Below are 14,752 nucleotides of genomic sequence, written 5' to 3'. Positions count from 1 at the left end.
AAGACTTTCCTGGGTCCCCCACCCTGCCCGATCCATGCAGTGTCCGAGGGGCTGAGCAGCCCCCCCGCCCCCTCCCTGTCCCATGACCCCCAGGGACTAGTGGTGCCCAGAGCATCCATCAGCCATGTGGGGACCGTGGCCTGGACTGTGAGGATGGCTCAGGAGAGAAAGTCAGGGCGGGCAGTTCCCACGGACCGATGGGCAACAGGCCCCAGGATGACCTCACCCTGGGCGAGGCAGCCACGCGCTGACTGCACCCCCGGCCCCCCCCCCCCCCCGCCTGCTGCAGCTAGCGGCTTTGGGCCACTCTGGAGCCGGGTCACCCAGGGAACTGCCCAGGGAACCCTGGCACCCGCCGGCCTGGGAGGACGAGGGTCCTTGGGTAGTGGCCCAGTGGGCAGGCGCGGGACCTCCACTCCCCTGCTCCGTGCTCCTGGTCCTGGGCATCCCCCCCAAGCCACCCTGGCTGTCAAGTGTCTCTGTGGGGGGAGCCGCGGGGGATGATTTATCAGGCTGTGAACGGCCAAACCGCCGCCATCTGGCTGGACAGAGACGCCAGATTCGGTCATTCCTTCCCGTCGGCCCGTCACGAAGAGCCGGTCCCGGGGGTCTGGGCGCATCTGGAAGCCCTCGAGGGGCCAGATAAACATGCAGATCTCTTGAGGGGGCCGTGTGTTCACCAGGCCACCCCCCCAGCCCCTCCTGCAGGCCTGGGGTCCTGCCCTGCGATGGCCACGCGCCTCCGTAGAAGGGGTCTGGCTTCCGGTTCGTTCCAGCCTCTTCCTGCGACCAGTAGCCTCAACTCCCAGGCGTTTCCTGCCCGAGAACATGCGAGAACAAGCTCGTAATGACAGCCGTGGCGCGGTGGGCTGGGCTGGGGGCAGTTCCACTCGGCCCCCGCCTCTCCCTGATGCCCAGCCCGGCACAGTGGTCACCCTCGAGGGGCCGGCTTCTGGGTGCCTCTCCAGCTGGGTTCGGCCTCTTCCCCCCATCCCCCCGCCCCCGGGTGGACAGCAGCCCTGTCCCCTCCCCCAATCCTTGGCGAACACAAGTGGGACTTTCTGAAGAGAAGCGTTGCTTAGATAGCGAGGCAAAACAGGTCGCCGAGATGCACATGCTCCCGAGCACGGAATTCTTTTTTTTTTCTTCTTTTTAGAATTGAATCATCGTGAGAAACAGTTACAAAGCTTTCACGTCTGAGTTTCAGTCATAGCACTGTATAGCACTGTCCTCCCGTTGTTCATCGATTTGCTCGAGCAGGCACAAGTAATGTCTCCATTGTGAGACTTGTTACTGTGTTTGGCATATCGAATACCTCACGGGGAGCTTGCCAGGCTTGGCCGAGCGGGCGAGATACTCTCGGTAGCTTGCCGGGCTCTCCGAGAGGGGCGGAGGAGTCGAACTGGGGTCGGCCCAGGTCGGGTGCATGCAAGGCAAGGGCCTTGCCACTGTGCTCTTGCTCCGCCGAGTTTCAGTCATACAACGATCAAACACCCATGCCTCCACCCATGCCTCCACCACCAGTGTCCCCAGTATACCTCCCCTTTCCAACCCTCCCCCTGCCTCTGTGGCAGACATTCTCCCCCATACCCTCTCTCTACTTTTGTGCATTAGGGTTTGCTCGAATTTTCCCACCACCATTCAAGCCTGCCTGCCGGGGGTCAGATGCTAGATAATTTATTTTCTCTTGCTTATTATGAATATCATGAGAGGTTGTGCGGCCGCGAAAATGACCGTGTGCTTCTAGAATTCTAAAATTGTAAGTGGTTGGGGTCCAGAGACATCTCTGTAGGGACCTGGTCCATTCTGAGATGCATCTGGGAGTCTCTAGATCAAGGCCGTGAGTGTGATGAGACAGTGTCCCGAGGCAGATCGTGGGTGTGACGGCCAGACCCCAAGCGGATGGATGGGAAGGACTGGCCCATCTCCGCTGCTGCCATGAGGCCTGGAGTCAGTCCTGGAACCCGCAGAGCTGGGTTTGAGCATGGAATTCTTCAGCTGAGATAACTGAGATCTTGCTGCGAAATGCAGGCATCTCAGCCGAGGAAGATGCATTTTCTTTTCTTTTCTTTTTTCTTCTGTTTTGAAGCCATAACCCGCGATGCCCAGGGCTGACCCCTGGCTCTGCGCTAGGGCATCACTCCTGGTGAGGGTGCCTGGATGGACCTGGCCGCGTGCAAGGCGAGCACCCTCCCTTGCCAGGCTCTCGCCTGCGCTCGGGCATGACCTGAGGGTTCTGTGATGGTGGCCTGGCGTGTGCCCCTTCAGTGCCTTTCCTCCTGAACCTGGGAGTCGATCATAGAGCGCTGAGTGCCTGGGAGCTGCCACTGAGGGCCAGAAGCGTTTTTCCCTGGGAAGGCGCTTCCGGGGCTTGGGATGGTGCCACTCGCACGTGATGACTGCCAGCTCGCTTCCTGGGCTGCAGGGCCACGTCAGACACATGGTGGGGGAGGGGGAAACACCAGGACTCCACGTGCTCAGCCCCTCCCCCCTTCGCCAGCTGCGGGCTCGGCCGCCCGCAGCAGCCCTGCTCCATCCGTTATTTCCAGATGATCTGGGAGCCGGCTGCTTGCTTCCACATTTGGAGAGTGGGCGCGCGTCCAAGATGAGTGTTGGCGGCTCTGCGGGCCGGGCGCTCTCCTCCACAGCCGTAATTCACCCTGGGCCTTCAGGCCTGAGAGGCCGCTCTGTGGGCCAGCGTCTCCCCACGGGGCAAATGTCCAGTTTCAGTGCTCCCTGGGGAACTGCTGAGGTGGCGTTTCCTAGTTTATCCTCTCTCTCTCTCCCTCTCTCCCTCTCTCTCCTTCTCTCCCTCTCTCTCTCTCTCTCTCTCTCTCGTCATTCTGGGCACATGGTTCTTGGTGGCACTTGCTTCCCTAGCTGATGCCGGTGCTCTGGAGGCTCCAGATGGCTCCAGGTGTGGCTGTCGGGGCTCCCGCAGGTGCCCCTTGTGCCCTTAGGTGGGTCCCCAATTCCCTCCTGAGACCTTCTTTGCCTTCTGGAATAATCTTCGGCCCAGGCTCACCTTGTTAAACCCCCCCCCCCCCCACCGCCACTCTCAGTGCTGAGGACCCGCAGGCCTGAGTCCACACGAACTGGGTTTTATCCACAGCTGGAAGAGCCATCAACCTCGCTTACAGCTGGCGGCAGGGAAAAGACACATTTGTTTTCGTATTGGGGGCCACACCGGGCAGTGCTCAGGGCTTCCTCCTGGCTCTGTGCTCAGGGATCATTCCTCGAGGGGCTGGGGGCCCTGGGGGTGCCCCCCTGCTGTGCTCCGTCGGTCCCATCCCCCCCCCCCCCCCCAGGTCTTGGAAAGCAGAAGCAACTTCCCTTCATTCTGCCTTCCACGGTGCCTGAAAACGTTTCAAAGTCCTCATCCTCCCTCCTGCCAACTTACAGACCAGGAAATGCAGGTTCCTCTATGGCTCTTCCTGTTCGCAGGGTGCCGAGGCAGGGTTCCAGCCCACAGGGGGGCCCTCACTCCGCTCCCTGGGGTGCCAGTGCCGACACAGGGGAACAGTCATGCTTGTATTGCCTTTGATTTCGGTTTTGGGGTTTGCTCTGGAAGCTTCCTGCAGTATCATGGCTTGGAAGGAGTTGGCCCTGATGGAAGGGTCCTCCTCTCCCCCTTCCCACTTGCAAAGCAGCGGGGCGTGCCCGGGGCTGTGGGGGGAAGCCTTTGAGGGGAGCCCTGGGTGAAGCCCCCATACCCGATTTAAACCCAGAGACTCAACCCTGCCCTAGCATTCGCTCTGCTCGGGGCACGGTAGAGGGGCCCCGGCATCATGACCCTCCAGCCTGGCTCCCTAAGGGTGAATAACAGGCATTTTCATAAGGGTTCCAGATCACTCTGCGTGGCGGACGAGTCCAGAAGAGGCTGTCTTGCCCCAGCAGGTTCTCTCTTCCTGCTGAGTGACAGGGTGGTCTGGTCTGAGACATCCTGGGGGGCGATGGCCCGCTCCATCAGAGCAGGGAGTGTTGGGCCTCCTCTAGGGACAGGAAGTACCAGGAGGGCTTCCTGGAAGAAGTGACAGGGGCCATAGAAGTCCAGGTGAAGAGTGGGGGTGCATTTCCCCCAGGGTGGGACGTCTCTCCCTCCCAGCTGACCCTTTTGGGCTCTCGCCAGGAGGATGAGGATGTCAGTCTGGGTGGCCGGTGAGTGGGGGGCTGAAATACACCAGCAGGCTGCCCTGCCCAGCCCGAGGCGGCCGTGTCCGTGGACCGGACAATGGCCTGCCGTTCTAACCTGTGGCCGTGTCCACGTCCCCCGCTGCTGCCCAGGTGCTGAAGTGGGTGGAGTCGGCCGTCCAGACGTCCAAGGTGAACCTCCTGTCCACGGAGCACGAGGAGGCGGGCGAGCACCTGTGGGACGTGCCCCTGGACCCCAGCATCCAGGAGGTCACCATCGCCCTGAGTGGGCCCGGCCCCGAGGTGGAGGTCCGCGACCCCCTGGGTACGTGCGTGTCCGGGGCTGCCGGGGCGGGGGGCAGGGAGGGATCTCCCGTGAGGCGGGGGGAGGGACCTTCGTAGGTGTCCGGGCCACCATGGTCCCCTCATGCGTCACCTGGACATGGTGACGAGCCAGCCCGGGCCTGCGGCCAGCACCAGGGAGGGGCACCCCCGGAGTCGCCTTCCTCACTTCTTCCTGGGAGCCGGGGGTCCCCTGGGCTCCTGGGGCCATTCTGGGCATCTCCTGGGGCCCCCAGGAGGAGATTGTTGACTGAGCAGACCTCGGGGTTCCCACAGGGAGAATCCTGCAGAAGGACGAAGGCCTCAACGTTCTCCTCAACATCCCGGACTCAGCCAAGGTGGTGGCCTTTAAGCCTGAGCATCCCGGGCTGTGGTCCATCAAGGTACGGGGATGCGGGTTTCAGGGAGGTGGCGAGTAGGCCTGCCCCATACCTTGACCATCTTCTCCCTACTGTCTGTCTTGGAGTTGGAGGGCTAGAGTGTGTACACGGTGGTGGCATGGGCATATCACTAGAGGTAAAGGGTTAAGAACAGAGGAGGGGATTCCGCCTTGCACCCCTGGGAGGGAGTGCGGAGGTTTGGGGCTCTCTCGGGAACATTTCAGAAGACTTGGTGGAAGCTTCCTATTAGTGCAGAGGGGAGTGATGGGGTAGGCATGTGCTTCTGACTCCATCCTGGGAAGAAGACCCCCGAACCAGGGACAGAGCGGGTGGCCCTGAGTGCCAGCTCTCGGTGATCAGTGAAGACTGAGCGCATGTGAGGCGCTGGCATTGGGCTGGGGGTCAGCCGAGAAGCAGACCCAGCTGCAGCATCTTGGGTGGGGGTTGCGGGCAGGGGGGAGGTGTGCAGGGCACAGACAGGCTGGCAGGGGTTGCAGAGGGAGTGGGCAGATGGCCTGGAGGCCCACCCAGCACAGTGCTGCCAGCCGGGCTTCCCTCCCCTTTGGGGGAGCAGCTGAGTGGCCCAGGGGTCTGCAGAGGCGAGGGAGCCACAGCCTGGCCTGGAGCTGGGGCCAGACGGCCTCGCGCCGTGGGTAGTGGGGTGAGGGTCAGACGCCCCCATTGCCCCCGTCCTTGTAGGTCTACAGCAGCGGCCGACACTCAGTGCGGATAACCGGGGTCAGCGACATCAACTTCCGGGCCGGCTTCGCCACTCAGGCCTCACTGGACCTCAACCACACCATTGAGTGGCCGCTGGAAGGTGGGCTGGGGTGGGTGGGGAGCTGGAGCCCACCATGGGGTGTGGTGGGGCAGGGCGGGGGGAGGGTCACAGCCAAAGCACGTGACCAGACAGTGCGGAGGGACGGAGCCACAGCACCGTGGGAGGTGGGAGCTTGCGCCCGCGGATGGTGACACAGGTTCGAACCCCGGCATCTCCGCGGGTCCCCCGTGCCTGCCAGGAGTGATCCCTGAGCACCGAGTCAGGAGTCAGTCCCGAGACAGCCACGTGTGCCCCCACCCCGCCCAGCGGACACCCACCCCATCCCCAGTTCCTCATGGTTTTGCCCCCACGTGCGCCTGGAGCCCCCCGCCCCCCCGCCTCTGCGTCCACCCACAAGACACAACTCAGAGAGGGGACGTGCCCTGAGGAATGGGGGTCCCCAGGGCCACGCGGGTGGGTCCCAGAGATGAGTGTGGGTGGGGGAATGCGGAAGTTGGAGGCGGGGCGGGGCTGGGGAGGGTCCACCTGCAGAGGGCTGCTCCCAGCCACCGTGCTCTGTGCCAGGACATGCCATCTGGCGGCCAGGCTGGTCCAGCTGACTCCTGGGAAAGTACAGCCGCTCCCCATGGGGCCTCTGGGGGGGTCATTCCGGGACCAGCTCCCCGAGACAGGAGGTGGGGCCCTTAGCAGCCGGGCTCACGGCGCGGCCAGAGGGTGACCAAGAATGCAGCATGTCCTCAGGTTTCCCCCTGTCTGTGGTGCCTGCCAGCCCCCAGGGGGTCACTGCCACAGCCAGAACCGCAGCTTCAAAGGGGGTGACTCGCTCAGTTCTGGGTTTGCCAGTAACAGCGGGGGCGGGGGAGGCAGGAGACTTCAGGTCAGGTTGAAGGGAGGGGAGGAAGCGGCTGTTTCCATGGACACATGATAACATTCTCACCACTATAGGCTGGAGTGATAGCACAGCAGTAGGGCGTTTGCCATGCGCGCAGTCATCCCTGCCGAGCCGGGTTCGATTCCTCCACCCCTCTCGGAGAGCCCGGCAAGCTACTGAGAGTATCTCGCCCACACGGCAGAGCCTGGCAAGCTCCCTGTGACGTATTTGATATGCCAAACACAGTAACAACAAGTCTCAAAATGGAGACGTTACTGGGCCCGCTCGAGCAAATCGATGAACAACGGGAGGACAGTTTTGTTTATGATAACATGTATGCACACATACACCCACATGCACACACACATGCCCAGGAGAGCATGCAGAAGCTGGAGCACATGCCCATGACCCAAGTTTGATCCCCGCTACGGCTTGGCCCCAGCACTATTGGGCTGAGCCAGAGATCCCCGAGCATGGCTGGGCCTGAGTAATTCATGTGACAGGTCATCAGACAGGCACCAGGGTGGTGGTGGGGAGGTCACATATCACCGGGTGTGACCCTGGGGCTTTGGGCACTGCTGGGGAGGAGCCTAGGGAAAGCAGGAGAGAGAGAGGGAGGGAGGGAGAAAAGGAAGGAGAGAGGGCAGGGGAGAGAGAGAGGGAAGGAAAAAAAGGGAAAAGGGAAGGAAGGGAGGGAGAGAGGGAGGACAGAAAGGAGGAAGGAAGCGAGGAAGGGAGGAGGGAGGAAAGGAAAGAGGGAGGGAGGCAGGAAAGAAGGGAGGGAGGAAGGGAGGAAGAGAGATAAGGGGGACAGAGGGCAGGGGGGAGGGCTCAGCAGGCGGAGTGCATGATGTAGGGACCCAGATTTGATCCCTGCTGCTACATGACTCCTGAGCACTGCAGGGAGAGACCCCGGCACCAAGCTGGGGGTGACTCCGAAACTAAAGTCAAATCAATACACTATGTAGAGACCAGTGGCATGCCAGCTCAGGAGGGCGGTGCGGGGGAGGGCCAGTGAAGTGGCTGCCATGTGTGTCAGTGGCAGGGGTGGCATGGGGCCCCCTCACCCTACCACTTGCTGACCAGGGAGCCTGCACACCCGGCTCCCTAGGGAATCTGGACTTTCTTGCTTTTTTGGGTCGTACGTGGCAGTGCTCAGGGCTTCCTCCTGACTGCACTCAGGAATTACTCCTGGCTAGGCTCGGGGGACCCTGTGGGATGCTGGGGAATCGAACCTGGGTCGGCTGCATGCAAGGCCAGCGTCCTCCCTGCTGTCCCATGTCTCGGGCACTTGAACCTGAGACTCTCCAGTGCCCTTCCAGACTGTTCCCTGATTCTCCAGAAGCCGGAAGGCGCTGTGGGCTGTTCCCGGCACACCCTGGCGAGAAACCCGTATGTTTGGAAAGAGGGGGCCAGGCGAGGTCCCCAGTCGGCCAAGGAAAAGGGGTCACCCAGACGCTGCTCTGGGCTCATGTGTGAACATGTTTCCCACACAGGGGAGAAAGCTGGGCGCGGCCCGCACCCCGGGAGGGCCCCAGGGACTCTCTGAGACACCCGGGGCTGCGCTGGGGGGGGGGCTGTCCTCTGAGCGCTGGGGCCGCGGGGCTGGTGGAAGGTGCATTTCAGGACCACGGACAGCTCTGGGCTGGCCAGGGCCAAGTCCCAGCCATCTGCGCTTCCCCTGCAGGGGTGCCCATCTCTCTGGTCATCAACGCCACCGGCCTGCAGGCCCCCGGCCGCCTGGACTCCGTGGAGCTTGCCCACAGCTCGGGACGGCCCCTCCTGACTCTGCCCACGTGGCCGCTCGCCAATGAGTCCACCCACCAGCTGTGGGCCGGGCCCCCCTTCCACGCCCCCCAGGAACGCTTCTACCTCAAGGTGAAGGGCCAGGACCACGAGGGAAACCCCCTCCTCCGTGTCTCCGGAGTCTCCTACAGGGGCGTGGTCCCAGGTGAGTGACCCCTAGTTCTGAGCCCCGGCTCCCTTGGGTCGCCCAGAGGCCTCTTCCCAGAAGCCTTCCCTGATTCCTCTGGGCTAGAAATGTTGGTGCATTAAGCTGCATGGCAGTGATCATGCCAGGTGTGTGCAGTGCAGCCTGCTGACGTGCCAAAGATGCGGCTCTTAGCTGGAGCATTTCACATGAAATAACTCATCTGCCCACTCGGCCAGCCGGCCACATATGCGCCTGTCCACCCATCCACCCACCCACCCACCACCCACCCATCCACCCACCCACCTATCCATCCAGTCACCCACCCCCACCCATCAACCACCCACCCATCCACCAACCCACCCACCCACCCATCCATCTGGTCAACCACCCACCCATCCACCCACCCACCTATCCATCCAGTCACCCACCCCCACCCATCAACCCACCCACCCACCCATCCATCCAGTCACCTGCCCATCCAGTCTCCCATCCGTCCCCCATGCCTCCCTCATGTATCCATGCCTGGTTCATGTGTCCAGTGTCCACCCATTCATCTGTCCATCACCCATCCATCTACTCCTTAGTTTACTCACCCACCCTCTCTCCACATACCCACCCACCCTTCCACACACTGACCCACCCACCCCCATCTGCCCAGCCATCCACCCATCCACCCACCCAGCCACCCAGCCACTCATGCACCCATCCTCACTCCCACTCATCCATCCACACCCCAACCCACCCATCCACCCATCCATTCAACACACTCACCCATCCCCCATTCGTCCACACCCCCACCCCTTATCCCCAACCCCCCATGTGTGCCGCCTGTGTGTGTGTGTGTGTGTGTGTGTGTGTGTGTGTGTGTGTCTGGTCCCCCAGGACAGAATGGGCAGGGCTGTAGCACGTTTTGTCCGTCCTCCTGCCCCCGCTGTCTGTCTGCTGTTCATGCCCCGCCCCCCCAAGCAGTTACGGCAGGGAGGAGGAATGCAGAGGTCCGGGGGGCGGGGGCGGCCCCCCTGCGCCTGTTCTCTGCGCTGCGTCCGGAGCTGTCAGCTTGGCATGTCGCTCGGGCTTCTGGTCTCCATCTCTGCACCTCGCTGTGAAGTGTGGGCGGGCGGGGGTCCCGGGGGGCTGCTCCCCCCTCTCCTTCCAGACCCGGGAGCTGGGAGTCTGGCTCAGATCAGCGTGGGCGGCTACGGGGTGGGGGGGCTGGCACGGGGTCCCGAGCCCTGGCCTATGTGCGTGGGGGGGGTGCAGGGATGTTGAGCAGTGGCCGTGAGCCCGTCTGGGGCTGCGGGTCTGACACCCCGGTCTCCAGGGACGTGGCAGGCAGCCGAGCGTGATGTCACCGCCGCCCCCGGCCCAGGCTCAGACGGGACCTTCTCCATCCCTCCACCCCCCGTCCCCCACCCACCCCCGGCTGCTGGGTCCAGTCGGGGAGAGGCCCAGAGGCCCGCACCCCCAGCGAGGAGAGAGAGGCCCATCTTGCGGCCAGCTCCCCCATTTCCCACTGACCTCACTCGAGTCCCTAAGAGGGGGTGTCACGGGGGGGGCGGGCGTCGAGGGCCCCTTCCAGGCTGTGAGCTCATCAGTGCCTGTTTCATCTCCAAATTGTGGGTCCCAGACCTTGCTCCAGCCTGGCCTGTGTGTGCAGAGCCAGGGTCACTCAAGAGGCCCTGGGCGCTGGCCCTTGACTGCCACCGAGAGTGACTCCCTGAGCACTGCCGGGTGTGGCCCCCCCAACAAACCAACCAAAGGTTCAGTCCTGCATCTTTGGGGAAACTGAGCCTGGGGGTTGAGGAGGGGAGCCCCCCCCACCCTCCCCACCCCGGGGGGGTCCGCTGGGCCGAATCTCACCAGTTCTGGGCTCTGGGTGCCAGCCCATGCCCAAGCCCATCTCTGGAAACTGCCGCCCTCTGGGTGGACGGACGAGGTGGACACGGAGGCTGGGGGGGGGCGCATCTCTCGGGCCCCTGGAGCTGGGTGGGGTCCCGCCCATCCCCCTGGGTCCTGAGTGCTGATCCCGGCTGCAGGCACCCCGCTGGTCAGCATGCCGCCCCGGATCCACGGCTACCTGGGCCAGGCCCTGCTGGTTTCCTGCTCCGTGCACAGTGCTCTCCCCTTCCGGCTCCAGCTGTGGCGCAACGGGGTCAAGCTGGGCGAGGAGCGGCACCTCCTGTGAGTGGCCGAGGGGGCCGGCGGGGGCGGTTGGCAAGAGAGCGACTTCATCCTCTGATCATCATCCCTGAGTGGCCGGGAGCGGGTGGGTCATTGCCCCCCAGGGAGCCCCGGGCCCTCCCCAGCCTCTGGGAGCCTCCCTGGGGGCGTCAGGGTAGGAAGGAGCCTCCTAGCACAGCCCTGGGATGGCTGGAGGCCAGGGCCCGAGAGATAGCACAGTGGGCAGGGCGCTTGCTGTGTACGCAGCCAACTCAGGTTCGATCCCCAGCACCTCAGAGGGGCTCTGAGCACCACCAGGGGTGATCCCTGTGCACAGAGCCAGGCGTCAGCCCTGAGCACCGCCAGGAGTCAGCCCTGAGCACAGAGCCAGGAGTCAGTTCCGAGCACAGAGCCGGGAGTGAGCCCCAAGCACAGAGCCGGGAGTCGGCCCCCAGCACAGAGCCGGGAGATGGCTCTGAGCACAGAGCCAGGAGTGAGCCCCGAGCACAGAGCCGGGAGTCAGCCCTGGGCATCGCCAGGAATGCTGGAAGTCCAGGCAGAGGGGGAATTTGCAGGGCCTGCACTGCAGGAATGGCCCCCCTCTCCCACCAGGCCTTGAGTGGGACTTGGGGGGTCTCTGTTCTGGGAGCTTCAGGGAGGGGCCCAGGGGCCAGTGAGGCTGGGGGAAGGAGCCTGGAGGCCCGGGGGGTCCAGGCTGGGTCCGCAGTCACATGACTGCCCGCACTGCTCCTGTTGCAGGGAGTCAGGGAACAGCAGCTGGGAGATCCCGCGGGCCTCCAGGGCCGAGGAGGGCACCTACGAGTGCGTGGCGGCCAGTGAGACCGGGACAGGCCGCGCCCAGGCCCAGGTCATCATCACAGGTACGACCCGCTTCCCTCCCGCCAACTTCATTGTCCTCCTGGGGTCCCTCCCCAAGGGCCACCTGCCACCAGGACCATCCACCCTGCTTCGCCCGCTGCCTGATAGCCGCCTCAGGCCTCCCTGTACCCCGCATGCCAAGGTGGCAGGAAGGTGACCCCCTGCTCAGGGTCAGCCCCCAACACTGGGAGGAAGGACAGGCATGACCTGGAATTGTGCCTCCCCGCTGGACATGGGTCCTGGGGTCACATTGCCCCTCTCCCAGCGCTGTCTGTTGTGCAGAAGGAAGCCTGTGTGTGGACCTGAGAGGCTGGGCAGGGTGACCGGCCCAAACCCCAGCACCTCGCAGGGTCCCCGGGCCCCGCGGGGGTGGCCCTGGTGAAAACATCCCAGTGTTGCTGGGCCCAAGTACAAAACTATCAGACCAGGTGAGACATCGCTGGGGTTGGCCCCGCAGAAACCAGGTCAAGCAAACACAGGAACAGCGAAGGTAGACTTTCCTGTGCAATCAAGCATCTAGGCACCCGTGAGATCAGAGCCCGAGGGACTGGAGCAAAAGCACAGCGGGAGGGCGCTGGCCTTGCCCACGGCTGACCCGGGTTCTATCCCCGACACCTTATGTGGTCCCCCAAGCCCCGCCAGGAGTGAGCCCCGAGCATTGCCAGTGTGGCCCCAAAACAAATGGAAAAGTCACAACTGCCTGCCGTTTTTTTTTTTTTTTGGTCACACCCAGCGCTGCTCAGGGGTTAAATCCTGGCTCTGGACTCAGGAATCACTCCTGGCAGTGCTCAGGGGACCCTATGGGGTGCTGGGACTCGAACCCAGGTCAGCCGCGTGCAAGGCAAACGCCCTCCACGCTGTGCTATCATTCCGGCCCCTGCCATTTCATTTCAGTTGGCCCAAGAGTTGAGTTTGGGTCCCTCAAAAGGGGTTCCCAGCCCCCGGGGTGGAGGCGGGCGAGGGGCTTCCGTGGGTCTCAGCGTTATTCCCGCGGGTTCTCAGCCCGCGTCCCAGCCACGCTGTGCTGCGTCCTGGCAGTGTCTCTGGCTCTTTTCTTGGCAGCGGCTCTGGCCCTGCTAAGTGTCACTCGTCTTCGTCACCCCCGTCCCCGGGGGCCTTTCCGGGCCTGTATTCCCCGGGGTGCAGTTTCCAGCACGGAGGGTGTGAAGTGTGGTGTCGCTTGGCGAGACCCTGTCGTGTGCAAACACATTCCCAGGCGGGGGGCCGGGGGCTGTTGGGGTGGCGCCACCCACATGGGGAGCAGATGCCGCCTCGCTGCCGGGCTGACAATGTGTCCGGGGGGCTGGCGCAGGGCGGGCCCATCCCCTGCCGTAGCTCCCCCGAGCCTCACTGTGTGGCCCCCCGCAGACCCCCCGCCGCAGCTGGCCCCTGCCGCCAACGTGACCGTGTCCCCCGGGGAGACGGCTGTGCTGTCCTGCCGCGTCCTGGGCCCGACGCCCTTCGACCTCACGTGGGCCCGGGAGGGGCGTGAGCTGCCGGCCGCGGGGGGCAGAGTCACGCAGCGGGGCGACCTGTCCCTGGAGCTGCGCGCCGTGGAGCCCAGCGACGGCGGCCAGTACCAGTGCGTGGCCAGCAACGCCCACGGGCTCAGCAGGGCGTCCGTCTGGCTGCTGGTGCGAGGTGAGGCTCTGTCTGTCCCCGAAGGCCCATCACGGGCACATCTCGTGGGTCCCTTGGGTGTTTCTGGAACCTTCTAGAAAGGACTCGGCAGCCTCCTCACCCCAGTCTGTCCTCACGGTCGCCAAGTCATGCCAGTCTCTCTTCATCCCCCCGGGGCGCCCCCCATCCCCCCGCCACCCCGCGTTGCCCTGTATCCCCCTCCCTCTCCCCCATGCCAGCACTGGAAACTTCTGGAAGCACCAGGATCCCACGTGCCAAGGGCCCAGCGCAGTGCTGATGGGGAGTGCCGTCCGGCCACCTGGGCGGTGTGGCAGTGGGCTCTGGGGGTCTGCAGGAATGGGGCATCTGGACTGGCCGTGTGGGGTGTCCAGGGCCGGATTCTGACACTGGACCAGCCTCTGCCGTGCCGTGGGCTCGGCCTGCTGCCGGGCCGGGGTGGCGCTGCCCTTCCTGGACCCAGGGGTCGAACCCTGAGTCAGAGAGTTTGTAGCTGAGAGTCAAGAGCTGGCAGGGAGCGGGGGCTGGGGGGGGGGCTGGAGCGATAGCACAGCGGGTAGGGTGTTTGCCTTGCATGCGACCGACCCCGGTCCAATTCCCAGCATCCCATATGGTCCCCTGAGCACCGCCAGGGGTAATTTCTGAACGCAGAGCCAGGAGGAACCCCTGAGCATCGCCAGGTGTGACCCAAAAAGCAAAAATAAAAATGCTGGCGGGGGTAGGATAGTCCTGTGGTCAGCGCCGGGAGGGCTGAAGGGATGGCTGAGCACAGGTGTGCATGTGGGAGGTCCCCTGAACACCACCTGTCACCCCCACACACAGGTGGAAGGTCCAGGACTCTGAGTCTTCTCAGGCCACAGTGCTCACCAGCCCCTGGCCTCTCTGGGTGGGCAGGAAGTCAGGCCCTGCTGGGCCGGGGCTGGGCCCCCGCTCTCTCCAGGACTCAGGCCTGGGGGGCCCTGACCGCGCCTTCCTGCCTGTCCACTCTGAGCCGTAGAGCCCCCCAAAGTCAGCCTCCGCACCACGACCCAGCGCTTCCCCGAGGGCATGGAGGTGCGAGTCAGCTGCTCAGCTTCGGGGTATCCCACACCCCACATCTCCTGGAGCCGCGAGGGTCATCCTCTGCAGGAGGACAGCAGGTGAGGGGAGAGATGGACCGGACCCCCCCTCCCCCTGCAGTGTTTGAATGACGGGAGGGAAGACTCAGCAGCCTTGCTGTGCCCTTCCAGGCTGTGTGACTTTGGCCAAGTTGCTCAACCTCTCTGAGCCTCGTGAAGTAAACCACGATATGCAGAGAGAGCCTTTTGCAGAGTGGGCTGCTGATGACTGGTCAGCTGTGAGCAATGACCAGGGCAGCCCCACGTGACCTGCCCTGCTCTGACTGCCTGTCACCTTGACCCCTGCCCTGTGCCTGACCCCAGGACCCACGTGGACGCCCAGGGAACACTGGTCATTCAGGGAGTGGCCCCAGAGGATGCTGGGAACTACAGCTGCCAGGCGGCCAATGAGGCCGGCACCGATGAGGAGACGGTCACCCTCTTCTATTCGGGTACGGGGGCCGCGGGCACCTGCTGGGGAGACCCTCCCCACTCACTCTCCGCAGAGGCTTGGGGCAGGAGGAGACGGGCTTCCTGTGC

At 63.9% G+C, this 14,752-nt stretch overlaps 1 protein-coding gene across 1 annotated transcript in view; it reads left to right on the top strand.

The window, feature by feature from the left end:
* Positions 1–14,752, top strand: part of HMCN2 (hemicentin 2) — a 102,017-nt gene that overhangs the window by 15,366 nt on the left and 71,899 nt on the right. Inside the window, 9 exon segments of the mRNA XM_056108910.1 lie at positions 4,285–4,456; positions 4,750–4,856; positions 5,553–5,673; positions 8,193–8,456; positions 10,475–10,619; positions 11,358–11,479; positions 12,846–13,118; positions 14,113–14,254; positions 14,537–14,664. Of these exon segments, the coding sequence (XP_055964885.1) occupies positions 4,285–4,456; positions 4,750–4,856; positions 5,553–5,673; positions 8,193–8,456; positions 10,475–10,619; positions 11,358–11,479; positions 12,846–13,118; positions 14,113–14,254; positions 14,537–14,664 (1,474 nt within the window).

The sequence above is a fragment of the Sorex fumeus genome, unplaced genomic scaffold (assembly GCF_029834395.1).
Source record: "Sorex fumeus unplaced genomic scaffold, SorFum_2.1 ptg000233l, whole genome shotgun sequence".
Lineage (NCBI taxonomy): Eukaryota > Metazoa > Chordata > Mammalia > Eulipotyphla > Soricidae > Sorex > Sorex fumeus.
This window is presented reverse-complemented; position numbering and strand designations above follow the sequence as displayed.